A 19,846-nucleotide genomic window follows, 5' to 3' on the forward strand; every position below is an offset into this window, starting at 1 on the left:
ACACAAATTTGGAAAGAAATTAATATTTTGATGATTAATCATGCCAAAAACCTTGAACTATTTAGGGTTTTCAATTTCCTCTTAAACTTTGATTTTGTGTAATCAAATTATCAAACTTTTTAATTTTGTAATTCAAATCTTGACCGCAAATTCTATTTGGCTACCATAATGGAGTGATCATGCAGTATCACATGACTTGTTAATGTGGCAGATGTAGATGATGTGGATAAGATTTGTCCCTCATTTTAATTTCTTTGGTTAGGGTTTCAATTTTTCTTTCTTTGGATGACGAGCGGCAGTCAATTGACAATAGTAAGAAAAGGAAGAAAGGAGGAGACAGATTATGTAAGAAAAGATAGTTCATGTGGACCTAAGTATTTTTATATTTTTTCTGTCTTTGTTTCTCTATTTCAGGGTTTCTTGAGGTCATAGTTTTTGATTTGAGGAAGAAAGTGTGGTAACAAGAAGCCAAATAAAAGAGAAATCAAAGAAGCAAAGATCAATGCAAACACAAGATTTACATGAAAAATCCTTTAAATCAAAAGGAAAAACCATGGACGGAGATGGATGGAGATTTTCCACTATCTTCAAAGTTTAGAGATTATAGAATATAAAACAATATTCTAGAAAAGCATTCACGCCTCAAAGATGACATATATCACTAAAACAGGTATATAGAGATATTATTAAAATCAAAGTTTATGCTCCGTCCAACAAGATGGAAAGGCCCCATATTATCTCTATGACTAGTGCTAATCTAAATGGAAGATGCCTCTATAGAAAGATTGAATGATTTTGATTTGGAGGAATGGCACATGTTTAACTATTAATTCTTATCTTTCTTTCTTTTTCACTTTCTCCCTTAAGATATTCAAGAAGTTGGATTGCTATGGACTAAGATATGAGATTTTCCTGCGTTTACTAATTAGGATTCTTCTTTCTTTATCTTAGGCTTCGTTGGTTCCCTTATCTTAACAAAAAAGAAGAAGAAGAGAGAAATATTTGTAATGAGTTGCTGCAATACGTGCTCTGAATATCGTCACATAGACCGTCAAATTAAAAAAAAAAATGCTTTCAAGACCCCCCAAGTAATGGATTGGAACCCATTGTCATATTTCCCTCCCTTTGTTCTTTCTATTCTTAATTTCTTAATTTCATTGTTTGTGTTTCAAGTGAGAAGAAAGAAGGACTTCAATTTGTAGGAATCAAAAATACTATAATAATTAGTCTTTTACTTCTCCATTCCTTATTGTTTTCTTTTTTTCTTTTCTTTTTCGTACTCTTGCTACTCACCTCACAGCCATCAACAATCTTTGGTCACCGAATGGGAAGAAGAAATAGAATTAGGAAGTGAAACCCTAGCCAAAAGAGGAGAGAAAAAGGAGAAAAAAGATTTTAGAGTTTTTTTAAAGATAAATTATAGAAACATCTTCTCCACTTTAGCTCAATTTTATTTACACCTCTATATTTTAAAAAGTATCAAACTAGTCCTTCTAACTATTAATATGTTTCGATGAAGTTCAGCTATCTATCTCCATTAATAATTTTTTTTTAAATGACAAAAATACCTATCTTCTTCTTCCTCCATGGCCGTTGTCTCTCTTTCTTCCGCTTCTTTCCTTCTTCCTTTCTCTTCTTTCTCTTTCTTTTCATCTATTTCTCCTCCTTCCTTTCCTCTTCTTTCTCCTTTCACCACCTATTCTCCTCCTCTCCTTTCTCCACCCATTCTCCTTCTCTCTTTTCTCCTCCCCTTCCTTCCTATCCACTACTCCTCCTCATCTTTTTCCTTCAAACCATCTATAAACTATTTCCTTACACGGCAACCTCCTTTCCTAGCGCATGTGAGAGAGAGAGAGACTTAAGTTGGGGTTCATTATTCCATCACTTCGAGGTTTAAATGTCGACATAAATCCTCCAATTTTATGTTCTTATGGTGATTTTGGGTAAAAATAGTCGTTGAAAATGGAAAAAATGAGGTCTTGAATGGTTGTTTTCTTTGATTATTTTTGAAGCGATATTTGACTTTCCCCCCTAATTTTTGTTCATTTTGATCTGTGCTTGTCTTTGTTTCATGTTGTTTTTTGTTATGTTTTGGATTTGGCCTTTTACTGGTGCAGGTCTGAAGATGTTGTTGTTGGGGGAGAGAGGGGAAGAACAAAGATCGGAATGATTTGTTTTTGATGCTTTTTGGATAGCAGACTCTCGTGTTTGGATCGCTAAAACCTTATAAATACTTAGATTCGGAGAAAGAAGCCTTTTTTCATGTAAGCACTGTTGTTCACGGAAAAGATATTGGATAAAGGTTTCCTTTTTCCACATATTATATGAAGAAAACCTACAAATTTGAAGTCTTTTATGTTTCTGCTTCATTTCTCTTTGCCACCGGTTCTTAATGTGGTTTCGGCTAAAGAAACTTTAAAAGCTTCTTAGGTTCTGATTGGGGGTTTCTCAAGCATTCGGGATTTTGTAAGAGTTGTGCTGATGTGAGTAGGTCCCTTGAGATTTTGAGAGCTTAATTTTGCTAGAAGCATGAACTTTTGTGAGGTTTGGGGAAGAAATTAAATGGATGGATCACAAAAATTCTATTCCATGGGGGAAAAAACTAATAAACACCACAAACAAAAGGATAAACAGCAGCCAAGGATAAGGAAAGACCGATGGACCACGAAGGAAGACCCCATCATGATGGGAGAAAGAAGAGGCAGGGAAGAAAGAGAATGGCTGGAGAAAAGGGAGGAGGAAGAAAGAGGAGGAACGGGAGGAGAAGAAATGGATGAAAAGGAAGGAGAGAAGAGAAAGGTAGAAGGAAGTGGGAGAAAAAGAGACATCGACCATGGAGGAGAAGAAAGGAGATAGATATTTTTGTCATTTTTAAAAAAAATTATTAACGGAGGCAGATAGCTAGACTATAGTGGAACATATCAATAATTAGAATACCTAGTTTCACACTTTTTAAAGTACATATGTATAAATGAAATTGAACTAAAGTATAAGAGATGTTTTTGTAATTTATTTTTTTTAAACCAGTCAAGAAAATAATAAATCAGTAATTTTTAACAAACTATATGATAGCACGTGATTACACTATCATAATAGATAAATAAAATTTATTATTAAGATATAAATTTAAAAAAAAAATAAAAATTTGATGTTCTGACTATACTAAATTAAAATTTAAAAGAAATTAAAATTCCCAAACAGTTCATCGTTTTTGGTGTGACTAAACCATTTTTTTTTTTTTCCGGGTAGGCTTCGCGTTACAACGAGAGAGAAAGGAGTTAGCTTTGCGGAAAGAAACCAGAAAGCTAGGGTCTTGGAAGGGACTTGTGGGATTTCTCCAGATCCGAAGTAGCAAAATTCTGATCTTTGGAGCAATCTATTAATGAGAGAGCAGGGAAAGAGTAGAGAGACTGAGAGATGGGTAAAGGAGGAGGTTGCGTGCCGAGCAAGAAACGGTAGCCGGCGGTGGCATCGGAGAACGCCACGGGCGGTGCGAGGAACGCCCCCATCCTGCCCGAGGAGAAGAGCCACGATGCCTTCGACGCCGCGGCGGTGCCGGCGGAGGTGAAGCGAAGCTCTTCATCGTGTTTTTTTTTCTTTCAAATAAAAACTGTGCTTTCATTGAATGATCATGTATGATATTTTACATGTTACTTAATTGGCGGAATTTTGAATTGTACAAGAAGATACCATGATAATATGCATTATAATTATATCATGTGAACATAAAAAGTGTTTAAAGTTGTAAGGTATGTCCTAAAAATAAACTAGAAAGTTTGGAATATTTTTCCATATTATAATTCCTTTTTAAAATAAAATGTGTTGAAATTGGTAGAAATTTACTTGACAAATAGAAATTTTTATGCTTTTATATAATTATAAATTATAAATTTTTAATTTTTATTCTGTTTATATTGATGTTTAATTAAACTTGATATATTTATTATGTCACGTTGTTATCATTGTTTATTTTTGGTTGATAAGATGGTAGAACCAGTGACCCTTAGACACTTTTTGGTTTGGTGAACAGTCCAGGATTTGAAACATTTCTTCTAATAATAGTGATGCCAAGATTACTTGATCTACATGTACAAATGCAGAACTGAGATAAGATTGGAGGAGCAAATACTAGCTCTAAGACATGCTTACACTTATTTCAGGGGAGGCTTCATGTTCAAGGCTAGCAAGGTCTTTCGCAGTTGTATGACATGGATAGATTGATAGCACTGCCTCCCCGGTTGTTGAAAATGAAACTCATAGATATATACTAATTAGAGTTCAAAAAGGTGATATACTTATTATTTATATTTTATCTATAATATAATTATTTAAACTGTTGAGCTTAATGATGACTTTGATATTGGACAATTTTTTTTGAAAGCCTTTAGATTTTGGATTTTGGTACAGACCTTGGCATGTGGCTGGTGGCATTTGGCTTGTGGCCACCTGAGCTTGATGCTAGCTTGAGGTTCCCATTGCATAAATAGCACCCACCTTAAAGCCTAGCAAATAGGATCATATTTGGTTCTGATGGCCTCTACCGTGCAATGTCTCTTAGGTGCCTAACTTTGGTAAATTGATGCAAGTGAGGATAATCAAATGTCAGGGAGACACTATTTTGGCTCACTAAATGAATGTTTGAGAGGCAAAAGCAGGTCTTTGCTTATTTCTTAGGAAGAGCACGTGATGCTTTCATTGCTTATATTTTGTGTTAGATCATCCAGCTCTTGGCATAAAGATTTCTGTTAAATTAGTTCTTATGTAGTTGTGTGGTTGAATTGGCTGGATTAATTTTGAAATCACATGGTCATTTTTACATTCATTTGAAGATACCGAGCAAAGAATTATGGATGGCAATAATTTATTATTTGTTTATAATGATCACCCATAACAATATTTTTGAATTTGGTGTTCTTACTTTTCTAGGAGGTATGAGTCTATTGATTTTCACACATCTCTGATGAAACATCTGGTGAGTAGTCTACTAAAGATTTTTCTTTCCTGTCTATCCATTGTTTTTTAAAAAATGATGATTTGTTTAGTGGAATCACATGATTATTACATATTGTTGGAAAATTTAGTCAAAAAAATTGCTATATGATGGAAATAATATACATATGTTTATAAAATAAAAATCCATTTCATTATAAGAATATATTGGGATTTTCTGTTTTCACCTTTTTAAGAGAAACTCTGAGTCCATTGAGATTTGATGCATTTATGCTGAGGAACTCGGTGGTCTCGGCCAGGTTCTTTTCCTCTGCATATCTATTTTTTTTTAATAAAAATGAGGATTTGTCCATTGAAAATCTTGATTTTGAGCTGCTTGTTGGTTTTCTGAAAATCACACAAAAAAAAAGAGATACTTTGGATTGTCAAACATAAAATTATCTGTCTTCTGGCTTTCCAAGACCGCTGTATCGCGGCTCTTGTGAATGTTGCTAGGTTATTTAGAACAGACGAGTTTAATCGCGAGCCTCCAAGATCAAGTGGATGAGCTATTTTTATTAATGCTACATTGCTTAATGGTGAAAGGGCTTAACAAATTTCTGACATTTTAGTAGTGCACGTATTGCATGTTCTTATCCTTGAGGCGACATTTTTAATTATGGTTTTGATTCCATCAACTGTTGTTGGTGCTTTAAAAAACTTAAAACCTTTCTCAAAATTGGATTAAACTATAGTAACTCCAACATCTGAAGGAGATCCATTACTTGCTCTATGACCTATAGCTTCTTTTTCTTTTCTCTTTTTTTTTTTTGAAAATTTCAGGAAATTGATGTCGTCAGCAGCTAAATTATACCTCTGTTTTTATTTTTACAGATGGACTGCAATCACCCAGTAAGCCCACCATGGGATGTTATATGTTCCCATCAGTTACACTTTCGGAGTAGGTCTGTTCAAGATGGACGACGTCGGAGGGGGTTCTCTGTATGGTGCTGTTGTTTTCACTAGTGATGGCACGAGGGAACCTTGCGAAATGGAGCTGGCTTTTGCTGAACATCAGGGAAAGTATATGGCTTCGATAATCAAGAGTCTCGTGCATCCTTAAGTTATCCAGTCAACCATAATGTCCTTCATAATTTAAATCTTCACGATTACTCTATTATGCCCCTCTTGATTTGAAAATATTGCTTTGCGATTCTTCTTCCCTTCTTCACTTTGATTTGGCACATGTCCTAAGCTTTGCACCTTCACTGTCTTATTTTTGTGTTTATTATTTGCTGAAGTACTGTAAAACACTGTACATGGTTCACAACAATGGTATCATATCACTAGAATAAAACAGATTGTGATTTTCTTTTTTAAATTACATTCCAAGGTACATTGTATATTTCTACGTTAATCCAATGTATGAGTTTGGTTAACGGTGTTCCACTGTAAGTTTGTCTAACTTGCAATGACCAAGAACGGAATAAATGTGTAGAAGTCTGGATGCTGCTCTTTGTTTCATGCTTGCAGTTATTGAGCAACAGTCGAGCTTTACTAAGCTCCTAACCCAATACTGCTTTGATACCATGGGACTTAATTGGAGCAAATTTGTTATATATTGCCAAATTTTTTCTCATACATGCCCCCTCTAAATATTATTTGCATATATAAATCCTCATTTTAGATCATGTTTCTTCTTACAGATGTTCTTGCAATTAAATCCAGCTGCGCAAGTTTGAAATTAGAGGTCTATCTTGTAAAACGATGAGCAGGAGACAGAAAATGCTCTGGAGCCTAAACTTGGTACTAAAAAAAATCTTAGAATTGGCTCCTTACACCAGGGGTGTGCTATGTATGGCGTTAAACCTTCCAAATTGCCCCAGTATTCTTCTGTTGCATGGGTCTCCATTGTGAAATGCACTGCAACTTTCTAATAATTCCCACAAAAAGCCTGTCGCCAAGGACACTCAATTTTTTGATTGAAAATAAAATTAAACTTTTTCTTTCATGAGGAAAAATACTTGATATAGATTAAAAACCTAGAACAATCAACATACCCGCAAACTATGATTTGCAAAGCAAAGATTGTTGATCCAGCTCTAAGAGACTCTGCGCTGTATATGTTAAGGTCTGGCACACTTTCTAGTTTAGTTTGTAGAATAATTGCAACAATAATAACATATTTTGAAACAGCCTCACATACATGCAAGGAAAGGAAAAAAAAAAAGAAAAAAAAAAAAGAAAATTTTGAGATAACCTTCAAGTGCTGTTAGATATAAGCATCTTTGCCTCTTTGCAGTTGTTCTTAGCAATCTCACACACACACACACAAAAAGTTGAAGAAGAAGGGTTCATATATATATATATATAGCATCATCAGCACAAGAATATTTTATTTCTTAAAAAAGTCATGTGCATCCATATCATTACTTACACAGATTATTGTTTGAATATAAGAGTCATAATTCTGAACAAACAATTTGGTTAAAACACCAAATAACTGATGTTCTACAATTAGCATTATCCAACATACATAGAATTAAAACAAATACTGAAATACAAGTTTACCTGAATAAAAGAGGGCTTCAAGGACTCGCATGAGGATAGAGGAAGGTCTGATTTCTCCTCCTCTCTTTCAACAAATCAAGATAAGATCAAAAGTCAAAAAAAAATCTAAATATGGATGACCGCCTAGAGTCAGATTTGCTCCTGTTGGTGCAGAATTCCGTCGAAGTCGGAGAAGCTGGAGCTGGGATGACCGCGGCTGCCGTCAGGACCTGCAAAGAAAGTCTAAATCGGAGTTGGGGGTGCTCCGACAAGACCCTCCGATGCTCAAGTCAGTACTCTGCTTCAACAGAAATGGAGTGCTCGAGCGAAAATTTTGGCAGAGTTTCGAGATAGTGTTACCAGCCTAGAGAAGAATGTATCTGGGGGTTCTTATTTATAGACGGAGGGTGTAACTGACCGACAGCGATGCTTGTAACCGTTTGGTAGTGGACCGCTCAGAGCCGCGTGGAGTTTGTTATGGAGAGTAGTGGCGTCAGGGGTCGTTCAGGGCCACGTGGAGCTTGTAGCGGAGAGTGGAGTGGTGTCCATTGTCAGGACTTGCCAGAGAGTGGTGGGGCCGCATGGAATCCGTTGCAGAGAGTGGAGCAGGATGGCGGCTCTTATCGTGGCTTGTTAGAGAGTGATGGAACCGCATGGAATCCGTTGCAGCGAGTGGGGTAAGGTAGTGGCTCCTGTTGTGGCTTGCCAGAGAGTTTGGATCCGTCGGCTGAAGCTCGACTGGGATGCCTGATAGAGCAGAATGGCTCTTTACATCGTTGTTCTAAGAGAGGCTTGGATGTTCCGAGGTCGCTGACCTTTCAGGCGGGAGTCACCTGTCGTAGGAGCTCGGATGGAGATTTTTTGTTGAGGAAGTCCGGAGAAGTCCGATCGCTAGGAAAATCCATCTGAGATTTATCTGATATGGAAGCTCATCCGAAGATCATCCGTCGGAAAAGTTCGATTTTATGGGGAGCCCGATAGGAGGTCAGCCGGTGATGGACTTCGGATAGCGCTGGGGAGGCTCGACAGACATCGAAGGCGATCGGCTATCACAGGGACCCAGTTGCTGAAGCTCGTCCGCCATAGAAGCTCGTCTAGAATCCATCCGTTGGAGAAGTTCGGACGGGCTTCGGTTCTTGCGAGAGGTCGAAAGGGGGCCGTTTATTATAGGAGCTTGGGTGAGGACCAGTTGTCGTGGAAGCTCGGAGTAGTGTTCCGCTGTAGAAGTTCGTCCAGAGCCCACTCGCTACAGAGTAGCTCGGCTGGAGTCTACTTGTAACAGAAGTTCGAAAGAAATTTGCTTACAATAGATATTTGGGGTAGACAGCCCGCTGTAGGAGTTCGGAGTAGACTGTTCGTAGCAGAAGTTCGGCTCTCGCGGGAGCTCGATTAGGATCCGGGAGGCGGTCGATCATCGTAGAAACTTGGATGGAGTCTGGTTACTGTAGAAATCTCGTTGTCAGGGAAGCTCGGATGCTGACGAAGCTCGGAAGAAGTTCAAAGTAGGGTCGTTCGTGGTCGGAAGAAGTCCGGGAGAGACCCGGGGAATGGTTGGCTGTTGTAGGAGGTCGACTGTCAGTGAGGCCCAGAGGGCCTTTGGGGCGGCCCGGTGGGTGAACGCAGAAGTCCATTGTCGGGGAAGTCCAGACGGTCGAGGGAGTTCGGAGAGGCGCCACACATAAGGTCGGGAGCCGAAAGAGCTATGGAGGGATCGGTCTTTTATAAACTTCGACCGGAGGGTACTTTATACCCAACAGCTCCATTCGCTTGTGCAATGTTAAACTTCTTGTACTGATCTCAAAGCATCAAGACCCATCGAATAGTTAGGCTCGCAAAAGAAAATCAATCATTTTTGCCCATCTCTCTCCTTTGAAATAGAGCTATATTTGGAAAAAAAAATCGAGATATGCTATTTTTTCTCTCTCTTATTTGAAAATATCAACCAAACATGCAGTCTTTTTCTATGTTTCTGTTGACCACACTTGTCCCTCTTTTTCTGCAAACCAAATCAGTCCATAGTTCTTCATTCACCCAACAATTTAATTACATTAGCTTGGTTCTACCTAAATTAATATAAAAGGAACTACCTAAATTAATAGAAAAGGAATAGAGAAAAGAATCTAATTTCTAGATTTCTTTTTAGTTAAATTTGAGAAAACCAATTTTCTCAATTTTTCTAGTTTGCCATTATCCCTAGAGGTCTAAAAATTTTTTCTTGAGCCTGAGATAGGCAACCAAATAGACTTTAGGCTGCTTTTTGATGTTGTCAAATAGGCGGTATGCCAATTGAACATTAATTGCATATTTATCATTGTGAAAGATAGTAATAGAAATTTTACCCCATGTAAGAGTAAATGTTTAAAATTAAGTTCCATGAAATTTTATTTAGAATGGACTAATTTAGATGGGATCTATTTCTATTTGTATTAAATATATTTTACTAATAAATTTTACATACATATTGCAAATTTTGTAATATATAGCTAATTTTTTCCTCATATATGTCTCTTGAAAATATCCCTTGCATATATATAAATCCTCATATTAGCTTTTTTTTTTCATCTACGGTTGCTCCTGCAATGAAATCCTTCTACGCAATATTGAAATTAGAGGTCTATCTTGTAAAATGGTGAGACTAAGGCAAAAAATGTTTTAGGGCTTAAAGGCGGTGCCAAAAAAATCTTAGAATTGGTTCCTTACAATAGGGATGCGCTATGTATGGCATTAACATTCCAAATTGCCCCAATCCTCTTTTGTCGCATGGGTCTCCATTGTGAAATGCTTTTTTTGGTGTAATGCTTTGGCTGTGGGATTTCAAAGAATGATGAGTTTTGGGCGTCAGAATAGCTACTTCCAATAATTCTCACATAAAGTAGGTTGAAAAGTAGGAATCTTTAAAGTGTAACTTGAAAAGTAGCAAAAATGCTCCATAGCCCACACATTGTTCTACTTGCATTGTTTCTGGCCGATCTTTATCGATTCCATTGAGCGCATGGTTGTCTGGCTCCAAGACCTAGTCTACTCCATCGCCATCAAACCGCTGGCTCCCGAATATTGCACCAGACCTCCACCAATAGCATGTCCCCGACTACTTTTCTCCGATAATTCTTCTCTTGGCTCCCTCCTGTCACATCTTTTTTGAGAAGTCCTCGCCACTTCTCAATTACGATTGAACCACCACATACAAGTCTCCATTTATTTGAATCAAGACCTCAGTGGAGAAGATCAAAGCTTTTGTTAGTTCTCCGATCTGTTAGGAAATTTTGAGATAACCTTCAAGTGCTGCAAGATATAAGCATCTTTGCAGTTGTTCTTAGCAATGACACACACACACACACACAAAGTTGAAGAAGGGTTCATATATATAGCATCAGCAGCACAAGAATATTTTATTTCTAAAAAAAGTCATGTGCATCCATGTCATTACTTACACAGATTATTGTTTGAATATAAGAGTCATAATTCTGAACAAATAATTTGGTTAAAACACCAAATAACTGATGTTCTACATTTAGCATTATCCAACATACATAGAATTAAAACAAATACTGAAATACAAGTTTACCTGAATAGAGGAGGGCTTCAGGGACTCGCATGAGGATAGAGGAAGGTCTGATTTCTCCTCCTCTCTTTCAACAAATCAAGATAAGATCAAAAGTCAAAAAAAAATCTAAATATGGATGAGCGCCTAGAGTCAGATTTGCTCCATTTGCTTGTGCAATGTTAAACTTCTTGTACTGATCTGAAAGCATCAAGACCCATCGAATAGTTAGGCTCGCAAAAGAAGATCAATCATTTTTGCCCATCTCTCTCCTTTGAAATAGAGCTATATTTGGAAAAAAAAAATTCAAAATATGCTACTTTTCCACTTTCTTATTTGAAAATATCAACCAAACATGCAGTCTTTTTCTATGTTTCTATTGACCACACTTCTCCCCCTTTTTCTGTAAATCAAACCAGTCCATAGTTCTTCATTCACCCAACAATTTAATTACATTAGCTTGGTTCTACCTAAATTAATATAAAAGGAACTACCTAAATTAATATAAAAGGAACAGAGAAAAGAATCTAATTTCTAGATTTCTTTTTAGTTAAATTTAAGAAAACCTATTTTCTCAATTTTTCTAGTTTGCCATTATCCCTAGAGGTCTAGAATTTTTTTCTTGAGCCTGAGATAGGCAACCAAATAGACTTTAGGTTGCTTTTTGATATTGTCAAATAGGCGGTATGCCAATTGAACATTAATTGCATATTTATCATTGTGAAAGAAAGTAGTAGAAATTTTACCCCATGTAAGAGTAAATGTTTAAAATTAAGTTCCATGAAATTATATTTAGAATGGACTAATTTAGATGGGATCTATTTCTATTTGTATTAAATATATTTTACTAATAAATTTTACATACATATTGCAAATTTTGTAATATATAGCTAATTTTTTCCTCAGATATGTCTCTTGAAAATATCCCTTGCATATATATAAATCCTCATATTAGCTTTTTTTTTCGTTTACGGTTGCTCCTGCAATGAAATCCTACGCAATATTGAAATTAGAGGTCTATCTTGTAAAATAGTGAGACTAAGGCAAAAAATGTTTTAGGGCTTAAAGACAGTGCCAAAAAAATCTTAGAATTGGTTCCTTACAATAGGGATGCGCTATGTATGGCATTAACATTCCAAATTGCCCCAATCCTCTTTTGTCGCATGGGTCTCCATTGTGAAATGCTTTTTTTGGTGCAATGCTTTGGCTGTGGGATTTCAAAGAATGATGAGTTCTGAGCATCAGAACAGCTGCTTCCAATAATTCTCACATAAAGTAGGTTGAAAAGTAGGGATATTTAAAGTGTAACTTGAAAAGTAGCAAAAATGCTCCATAGCCCACACATTGTTCTACTTGCAATGTTTCTAGCCGATCTTTATCGATTCCATTGAGCGCATGGTTGTCCGGCTTCAAGACCTAGTCTACTCCATCACCATCAAACCAGCTGGCTCCTCAATATTGCACCAGACCTCCACCAATAGCATGTCCCTGACTACTTTTCTCCGATAATTCTTTTCTTGGCTCCCTCCTGTCACATCTTTTTTGAGAAGTCCTCGCCACTTCTCAATTACGATTGAACCACCACATACAAGTCTCCATTTATTTGAATCAAGACCTCAGTGGAGAAGATCAAAGCTTTTGTTAGTTCTCCGATCTGTTAGAAAATTTTGAGATAACCTTCAAGTGCTGCTAGATATAAGCATCTTTGCAGTTGTTCTTAGCAATGACACACACACAAAAAGTTGAAGAAGAAGGGTTCATATATATAGCATCATCAGCACAAGAATATTTTATTTCTAAAAAAAGTCATATGCATCCATGTCATTACTTGCACAGATTATTGTTTGAATATAAGAGTCATAATTTTGAACAAACAATTTGGTTAAAACACCAAATAACTGATGTTCTACATTTAGCATTATCCAACATACATAGAATTAAAACAAATACTGAAATACAAGTTTACCTGAATAGAGGAGGGCTTCAAGAACTCGCGTGAGGATAGAGGAAGGTCTGATTTCTCCTCCACTCTTTCAACAAATCAAGATAAGATCAAAAGTCAAAAAAAAATCTAAATATGGATGAGCGCCTAGAGTTAGATTTGCTCCATTTGCTTGTGCAATGTTAAACTTCTTGTATTAATCTGAAAGCATCAAGACCCATCGAACAGTTAGGCTCGCAAAAGAAGATCAATAATTTTTGCCCATCTCTCTCCTTTGAAATAGAGCTATATTTGGAAAAAAAAAAATCAAAATATGCTACTTTTCCACTCTCTTATTTGAAAATATCAACCAAATATGCAGTCTTTTTCTATGTTTCTATTGACCACACTTCTCCCCCTTTTTCTGCAAATCAAACCAGTCCATAGTTCTTCATTCACCCAACAATTTAATTACATTAGCTTGGTTCTACCTAAATTAATATAAAAGGAACTACCTAAATTAATATAAAAGGAATAGAGAAAAGAATCTAATTTCTAGATTTCTTTTTAGTTAAATTTGAGAAAACATATTTTCTCAATTTTTCTAGTTTGCCATTATCCCTAGAGGTCTAGAAATTTTTTCTTGAGCCTGAGATAGGCAACCAAATAGACTTTAGGCTGCTTTTTGATATTGTCAAATAGGCGGTATGCCAATTGAACATTAATTGCATATTTATCACTGTCAAAGAAAGTAGTAGAAATTCTGCCCCATGTAAGAGTAAATATTTTAAATTAAGTTCCATGAAATTTTATTTAGAATGGACTAATTTAGATGGGATCTATTTCTATTTGTATTAAATATATTTTACTAATAAATTTTACATACATATTGCAAATTTTGTAATATATAGCTAATTTTTTCCTCATATATGTCTCTTGAAAATATCCTTTGCATATATATAAATCCTCATATTAGCTTTTTTTTTGTCTACGGTTGCTCCTGCAATGAAATCCTTCTACGCAATATTGAAATTAGAGGTCTATCTTTTAAAATGGTGAGACTAAGGCAAAAAATATTTTAGGGCTTAAAGTCGGTGCCAAAAAAATTTTAGAATTGGTTCCTTACAATAGGGATGCGCTATGTATGGCATTAACATTCCAAATTGCCCCAATCCTCTTTTGTCGCATGGGTCTCCATTGTGAAATGCTTTTTTTGGTGCAATGCTTTGGCCGTGGGATTTCAAAGAATGATGAGTTCTGGACATCAGAACAACTACTTCCAATAATTCTCACATAAAGTAGGTTGAAAAGTAGGGATGTTTAAAGTGTAACTTGAAAAGTAGCAAAAATGCTTCATAACCCACACATTGTTCTACTTGCAATATTTCTGGCCGATCTTTATCGATTCCATTGAGCGCATGGTTGTCCGGCTTCAAGACCTAGTCTACTCCATCGCCATCAAACCCGCTGGCTCCTCAATAATGCACCAGACCTCCACCAATAGCATGTCCCCGACTACTTTTCTCCGATAATTCTTCTCTTGGCTCCCTCCTGTCACATCTTTTTTGAGAAGTCCTCGCCACTTCTCAATTACTATTGAACCACCACATACAAGTCTCCATTTATTTGAATCAAGACCTCGGTAGAGAAGATCAAAGCTTTTGTTAGTTCTCCGATATGATTCTCCAATCATCCTCTGGAATCATGGCTGAATTAGCAGTAACAGCTGCCAGTCCTGTTGTCAAAATGGTGGTGGAGAAGTTGGCCTCTGGGCTATGGAAGGAGCTGGGATTGGCGAGGAGCATCTACACCGACATGGAGAAGTTGCAGAGCAAGTTATCAACGATCCAGGACGTGCTTGATGGTGCAGAGAAGAAATCTATCACCAACAGAGCTCTGCAAGGTTGGTTGAAGAAACTCAAAGATGCAGCTTTAGATGCTGACGATGTGGTGGATGAGTTCCAAACTGAAGCACTGCGGCGAAGAATGGAGAGACATGACCGCATGACTGGAAAGGTGCGTGACTTCTTTTCCTCAAACAATCCAATCGCATTTCGATATAAAATTGGTGGCAAGATAAGAGAGATTAGAAAGAGATTTGATGAGATTGCAAAGGAGAACAAGGATTTTAATTTGATGGTGATCAAATCTGACTCAGATAGGCCTGTGAGCCGTGAGACCAAGTCACTAGCTGTTGAATCTGAAATTTATGGGAGAGATAATGAAAAAAATGAGGTCATCCAAATCTTAGTCGACAAAGACAATGACAAAAATATCTCAATCCTCCCAATAGTTGGCCTCGGTGGTATTGGAAAGACTACCCTTGCTCAAACAGTCTATCATAATGATAGGATTGAGAAGCACTTCGAGCTTCGAATGTGGGTGTGCGTGGGTGAAAATTTTGATGAAGAAGGGGTCTTGCAGAAAATGATTGTACAGGTTCCAGGGAAACCAAAAAATTTGTCCACCCTAGAGGCCAAGTCATCTTTCTTGAAGGAGAAATTGACAACAAAAAGATTTCTTTTGGTTCTTGATGATCTGTGGAATGAAGATGACTTGGAATGGGAAAAACTAAAACCCTTGTTCGAGCATGCCAAATTAGGTAGCAAGATCATTGTAACGACACGCAGCGAACGTGTTGCTTCTATAGCTGGAACCATCGTCCCACCATGCAGACTTCAAGGGTTAGGAATTGATTGCTGTTGGACTCTGTTCAAGCAAAGGGCATTTAGGTCTGAGACGGAAGAAGATAACCCCGAATTGGTGGAAATTGGACGGAAGATCATTAAAAAGTGTGGAGGTTTGCCTTTAGCAGCAAAAGTTCTGGGAAGTCTGATGAACTCTTACACAAAGGTACACGAGTGGTCCGCTATCTGCAAAGATTTTGAAGCAGGAGGGTTACCAATAGGCGAAGATGGAATTCTCCCTGCACTAAAGTTGAGTTATGATCATTTACCTTCTCACTTGAAGCGGTGTTTCACGTACTGTTCTGTGTTCCCGAAAGATCATGAATTTGAAATAACGAGATTGATTCAGTTGTGGATGGCTGAAGGACTCATTGATACATCACGTACTTCTCAAAATGCAGAGGACGTTGGCAAGCAATACTTTGATAATTTGTTGTCAAGATCATTCTTTCAAGATGTCCAAATGGATGAGTACAATGATCCATGGATATGTAAGATGCATGATTTAGTCCATGATCTTGCATGTTCCATCACAGAGGATGAAGCTTTAGTCATGAAGGGGGATACGAAGGGCATTTCACATGGATGCCGTTATCTATCGATACCATATTCTTCTGGGTCATCAATTGATTTCAAGACAACTTATGAAGCCAAAAAATTGAGATTGCTTGTTTTGTTTAAGGCAGAATATCGTAGTAACGTTGATGTGGATGAATTTATCTTCAATGCAACAAAAACTTTCACCCAGTTACGTGCATTGGACTTAAATCATGGTGGATTTGCGAAGTTGTCTAATAGAATAAGCATATTAAAGCATCTACGATTCATTGACCTATCATTTGCTCCTTTTACAACATTGCCTGCCTCGATCACCAGACTTTACAATTTGCAGACATTGAATCTTCGAGCTTGCAACATGCTAGAAGAATTGCCTGATGGTATAGGTAACCTATGCAATCTTAGATATATGGATATATCATGGTGTCCTGAGATTACAACGTTGCCTACCTCGATCACCAGACTTTCCAGTTTGCAGACATTGAAACTTCAAGAATGCTACAAGCTAGAAGAATTGCCTGAAGGTATAGGTAACCTATGCAACCTTAGATATATGGATATATCATGGTGTTGGGAGATTACAACGTTACCTACCTCGATCACCAGACTTTCCAGTTTGCAGACATTGAATCCTTCCCATTGCTGGATGCTAAAAGAATTGCCTGAAGGTATAAATAATCTAGGCAACCTCAGACACCTAGATATAACAGATTGTTTCCATCTGGCTTGCATACCTCGTGGCCTGGGCCGGTTGAGTAACCTTGAGACATTGCCGATGTTCATTGTTGCTCAGGAGAATGGGTGCACCATTGCCGAGCTGCAACATCTGAACTCTATTCATGGTAGCTTGGAAATTAAAAATCTGCATCATGTGAAAGATCCAGATGAAGCCATGCAAGCAAACCTGAGGGCAAAGACGAGATTGAATCGTCTGAGTCTTGGATGGAACAGGATACATGAACCATCATCTACTGAAGTGGAAGTGGCAGAGGGTGTATTTGAAAGGCTCCAACCTCACCATAATCTGGAGAAGTTGGAAATCTATTCTTATATAGGCACCAGATTACCCAATTGGATGTCACCTTCTTTCCCGAATCTAGTTGAGCTTACAATGGGGAACCTCAAGAGGTGTGAACATCTTCCACTTGGTCCATGGCCCTCATTAAAGAATTTGAAATTGCATAAAATGCATGCCGTGAGGAGAATCGGAGAAGAGTTTTATGGGGATGGTGGCGGCATCACATTCCCGTCACTAGAGGATTTGACTTTAGTAGACATGCCCGATTTGGAAAAATGGCATGCAGAATCATGCCCTCGCCTTACCAAGTTGGAGATAATTTCATGCCCCAAATTAGTCGTACAGCCATGTATCCCATGCTCTGTGGAGATTTTTGAAATAATCAGCAGCAATGAGATGCTGTTATCAGCAGGGAGCCTTGCAAAGTTGTCCAAACTCAGATCTCTACAAATTTTTTGCTGCGGAATATCATCATCATCATCTGGGTGGTGGGATGGGCTGCAATGCCTCACCGCCCTTGATTCCCTACAAATTAGAGAATGTGATGAGCTGACTTGTTTGCCCGAGGATATTATGTACCTGCCCTCACTCCATACCCTTTTTTTATGGGGAAACAGAAATCTAAGAAGTCTGGAGGGAGGAGGAAGGAAGCAACAGCAGCCCACCCCCTTGTTCACTACCCTCCAATATTTATATATACGAGAAGCCGGCATGTTGACTTCTTTGCCAGAGTGGGTAGGAGGCCTCACCTCACTCCAAGAGCTGAATATCTCCGACTTGCCCCAACTAGCAATGCTGCCAGATGGCCTACGATACCTCACCGCACTCCAAAAGCTGAATATCTCCAACCTGCCCCAGCTGTCAATGCTGCCAGATAGCCTACAACATCTCACCGCACTCCAAGAGCTGAATATCTCCTACTTGCCCCAGCTAGCAATGCTGCCAGAAGGCCTACGACACCTCACCGCACTCCAAACATTGGTTATCTCCAACCTGCCCCAGCCGACGATGCTGCCAGATGGCCTACGACACCTCACGGCACTCCAAATGCTGGAAATCTCCAACCTGCCCCAGCTGAAAATGCTGCCAGATGGCCTACGACACCTCACCGCACTCCGACAGCTGAATCTCTCCAACCTGCCCCAGCTGAAAATGCTCCCAGATGGCCTACAACACCTCACCGCACTTCAACTCTTGAGGATTGGAGGCTGTCCCCTGCTAGTGAGGCGATGCAAGAGGGAGACAGGCGAGGACTGGCACAAGATTGCTCACATCCAAAAAATCATCATTCACCAAGAGGAAGAAAATAGAGAAGAAATGAATGAAAGACGCACCTTCGCTGCAAAATTTCTTGATCGATTTGGGTTTGCACGCTGCACGGGTCATAGCTGAGGTGCTAACAATCCCATTCACAGGCAAACTACCTTTTCTTTTTGCTCTCCTTTCTTTATTTTTTAATCTTTTTTCTACAAAATTGTTCTCCATTTTTGCACTTATTGTTTGTTATCAGAAATCGGTGGTATCTGGTACAGAGGAGACAAGTGGAAGGTATTCTCCTTTTGAATTATATTAGTTTTCTCTCTTCCTAAAAAAGAACGTCACCATTTGTCCACCGGCTTTTCTCTTGCATATGACTTGGTAATTTATTAAATTTCTCTTTCTATCGTTTTAGATTCTCATAATCTACTCTGAGTCATAGTCAGAATTGATTAAATTAAGTTGGATCCTATTTGTTGCTTCATTCCTTTTTTTTTTTCCCATTTCTTTATATGCAAATTTAACTTAAAATGCACATTTTAAGATCCAATATGACTGTTGCCATTTTGCTTGAAAATTGTTAGATTCATCCAAATATATACCAACTGGATCGCTTCCTTGTTCTCATATATTTTACCATTTTATACAAAATCTGTGAGAGTGATTAGAAGGTTCATACAATTTTACTACGTTATGGAATCTCTAATTTAGTTCTCCTTTATCTGCCCATGGACAGATCTTCCTAGATTGTACTCTGGTTCAAGGAGCTCCATCATTGTTACCTTTAAGGAGCTTGATGATCATGCCGACCCACCTTTACAGCCTTGCGGAGCTTAATTTAGCGCTTGCAAATCTTTTATAGCCTCCAGAGAGATGATGCTAAAAGGAAGGAGTCAAAAAGCATCAGAGTGCTTGCTTTCAATTCATAAACAAAGATACCCATATTTGCTTCTATTTCTATTCATTTGGTCTTCCGTCATGTGCTGTCTATTATCGTTATTATAACAATGTCACGGTTTCTTTTTTTCTTCTACTTTTTCTTTTTATAGTGCACTCATGTATGGTGTTGCGGCCAATCGCCTCGTCGCCCGATCGCCGGGAAGCGTGCACCTGCAAAAGGAAGTCCGCACTGACCGGAGGCGGCTCCGGCGGGAACCCTCCGACGGTCAAGTCAGAGAGGTGACTGGACAACAGTGAAATGCGGACAGAGAGCTCTGAGAAAGAGAGAGGGAGAGAGAGAGAGGAGCGAGCCTGCGTATGTGGGAGAGACGGGCGGATCGACCCCTTGCACTGTTGCCTTCCCCGGTATATATAGTGGAGCACGGTATGGCGCCATCATTAATGGCGCGGACAAGTGAGGAACTGTCAACTCACTGTAGACTGTC

The 19,846-nt window shown here is 38.2% G+C and overlaps 1 protein-coding gene across 6 annotated transcripts; it reads left to right on the plus strand.

Moving 5' to 3' along the window:
* The first annotated feature begins 13,960 nt into the window (after positions 1–13,960).
* On the plus strand, positions 13,961–19,494 carry LOC140856406 (putative disease resistance protein RGA1). Of its 6 annotated transcripts, none has more exons than XR_012139575.1 (3): positions 13,961–18,597; positions 18,715–18,842; positions 19,198–19,494. XR_012139575.1 is itself a non-coding variant. In XM_073253582.1 (3 exons), exon 1 carries the CDS (start codon positions 14,619–14,621, stop codon positions 18,594–18,596), a length of 3,978 nt encoding a protein of 1,325 aa, XP_073109683.1. In that variant the 5' UTR covers positions 13,961–14,618; the 3' UTR covers position 18,597; positions 18,715–18,752; positions 19,198–19,494. The 6 variants fall into 6 exon arrangements, 3 of the variants coding, with proteins under 3 accessions (XP_073109683.1, XP_073109684.1, XP_073109682.1); XM_073253582.1 differs by having other exon boundaries at positions 18,715–18,752; XR_012139573.1 differs by having other exon boundaries at positions 13,964–18,619.
* The last annotated feature ends 352 nt before the right edge of the window (positions 19,495–19,846 follow it).

The sequence above is a fragment of the Elaeis guineensis genome, chromosome 3 (assembly GCF_000442705.2).
Source record: "Elaeis guineensis isolate ETL-2024a chromosome 3, EG11, whole genome shotgun sequence".
Taxonomy (NCBI): Eukaryota; Viridiplantae; Streptophyta; class Magnoliopsida; order Arecales; family Arecaceae; genus Elaeis; species Elaeis guineensis.

Bases quoted from the DNA above. Each gene is read 5' to 3' on its own strand.
- LOC140856406 (XM_073253582.1), top strand. From the start codon at position 14,619: ATGATTCTCCAATCATCCTCTGGAATCATGGCTGAATTAGCAGTAACA.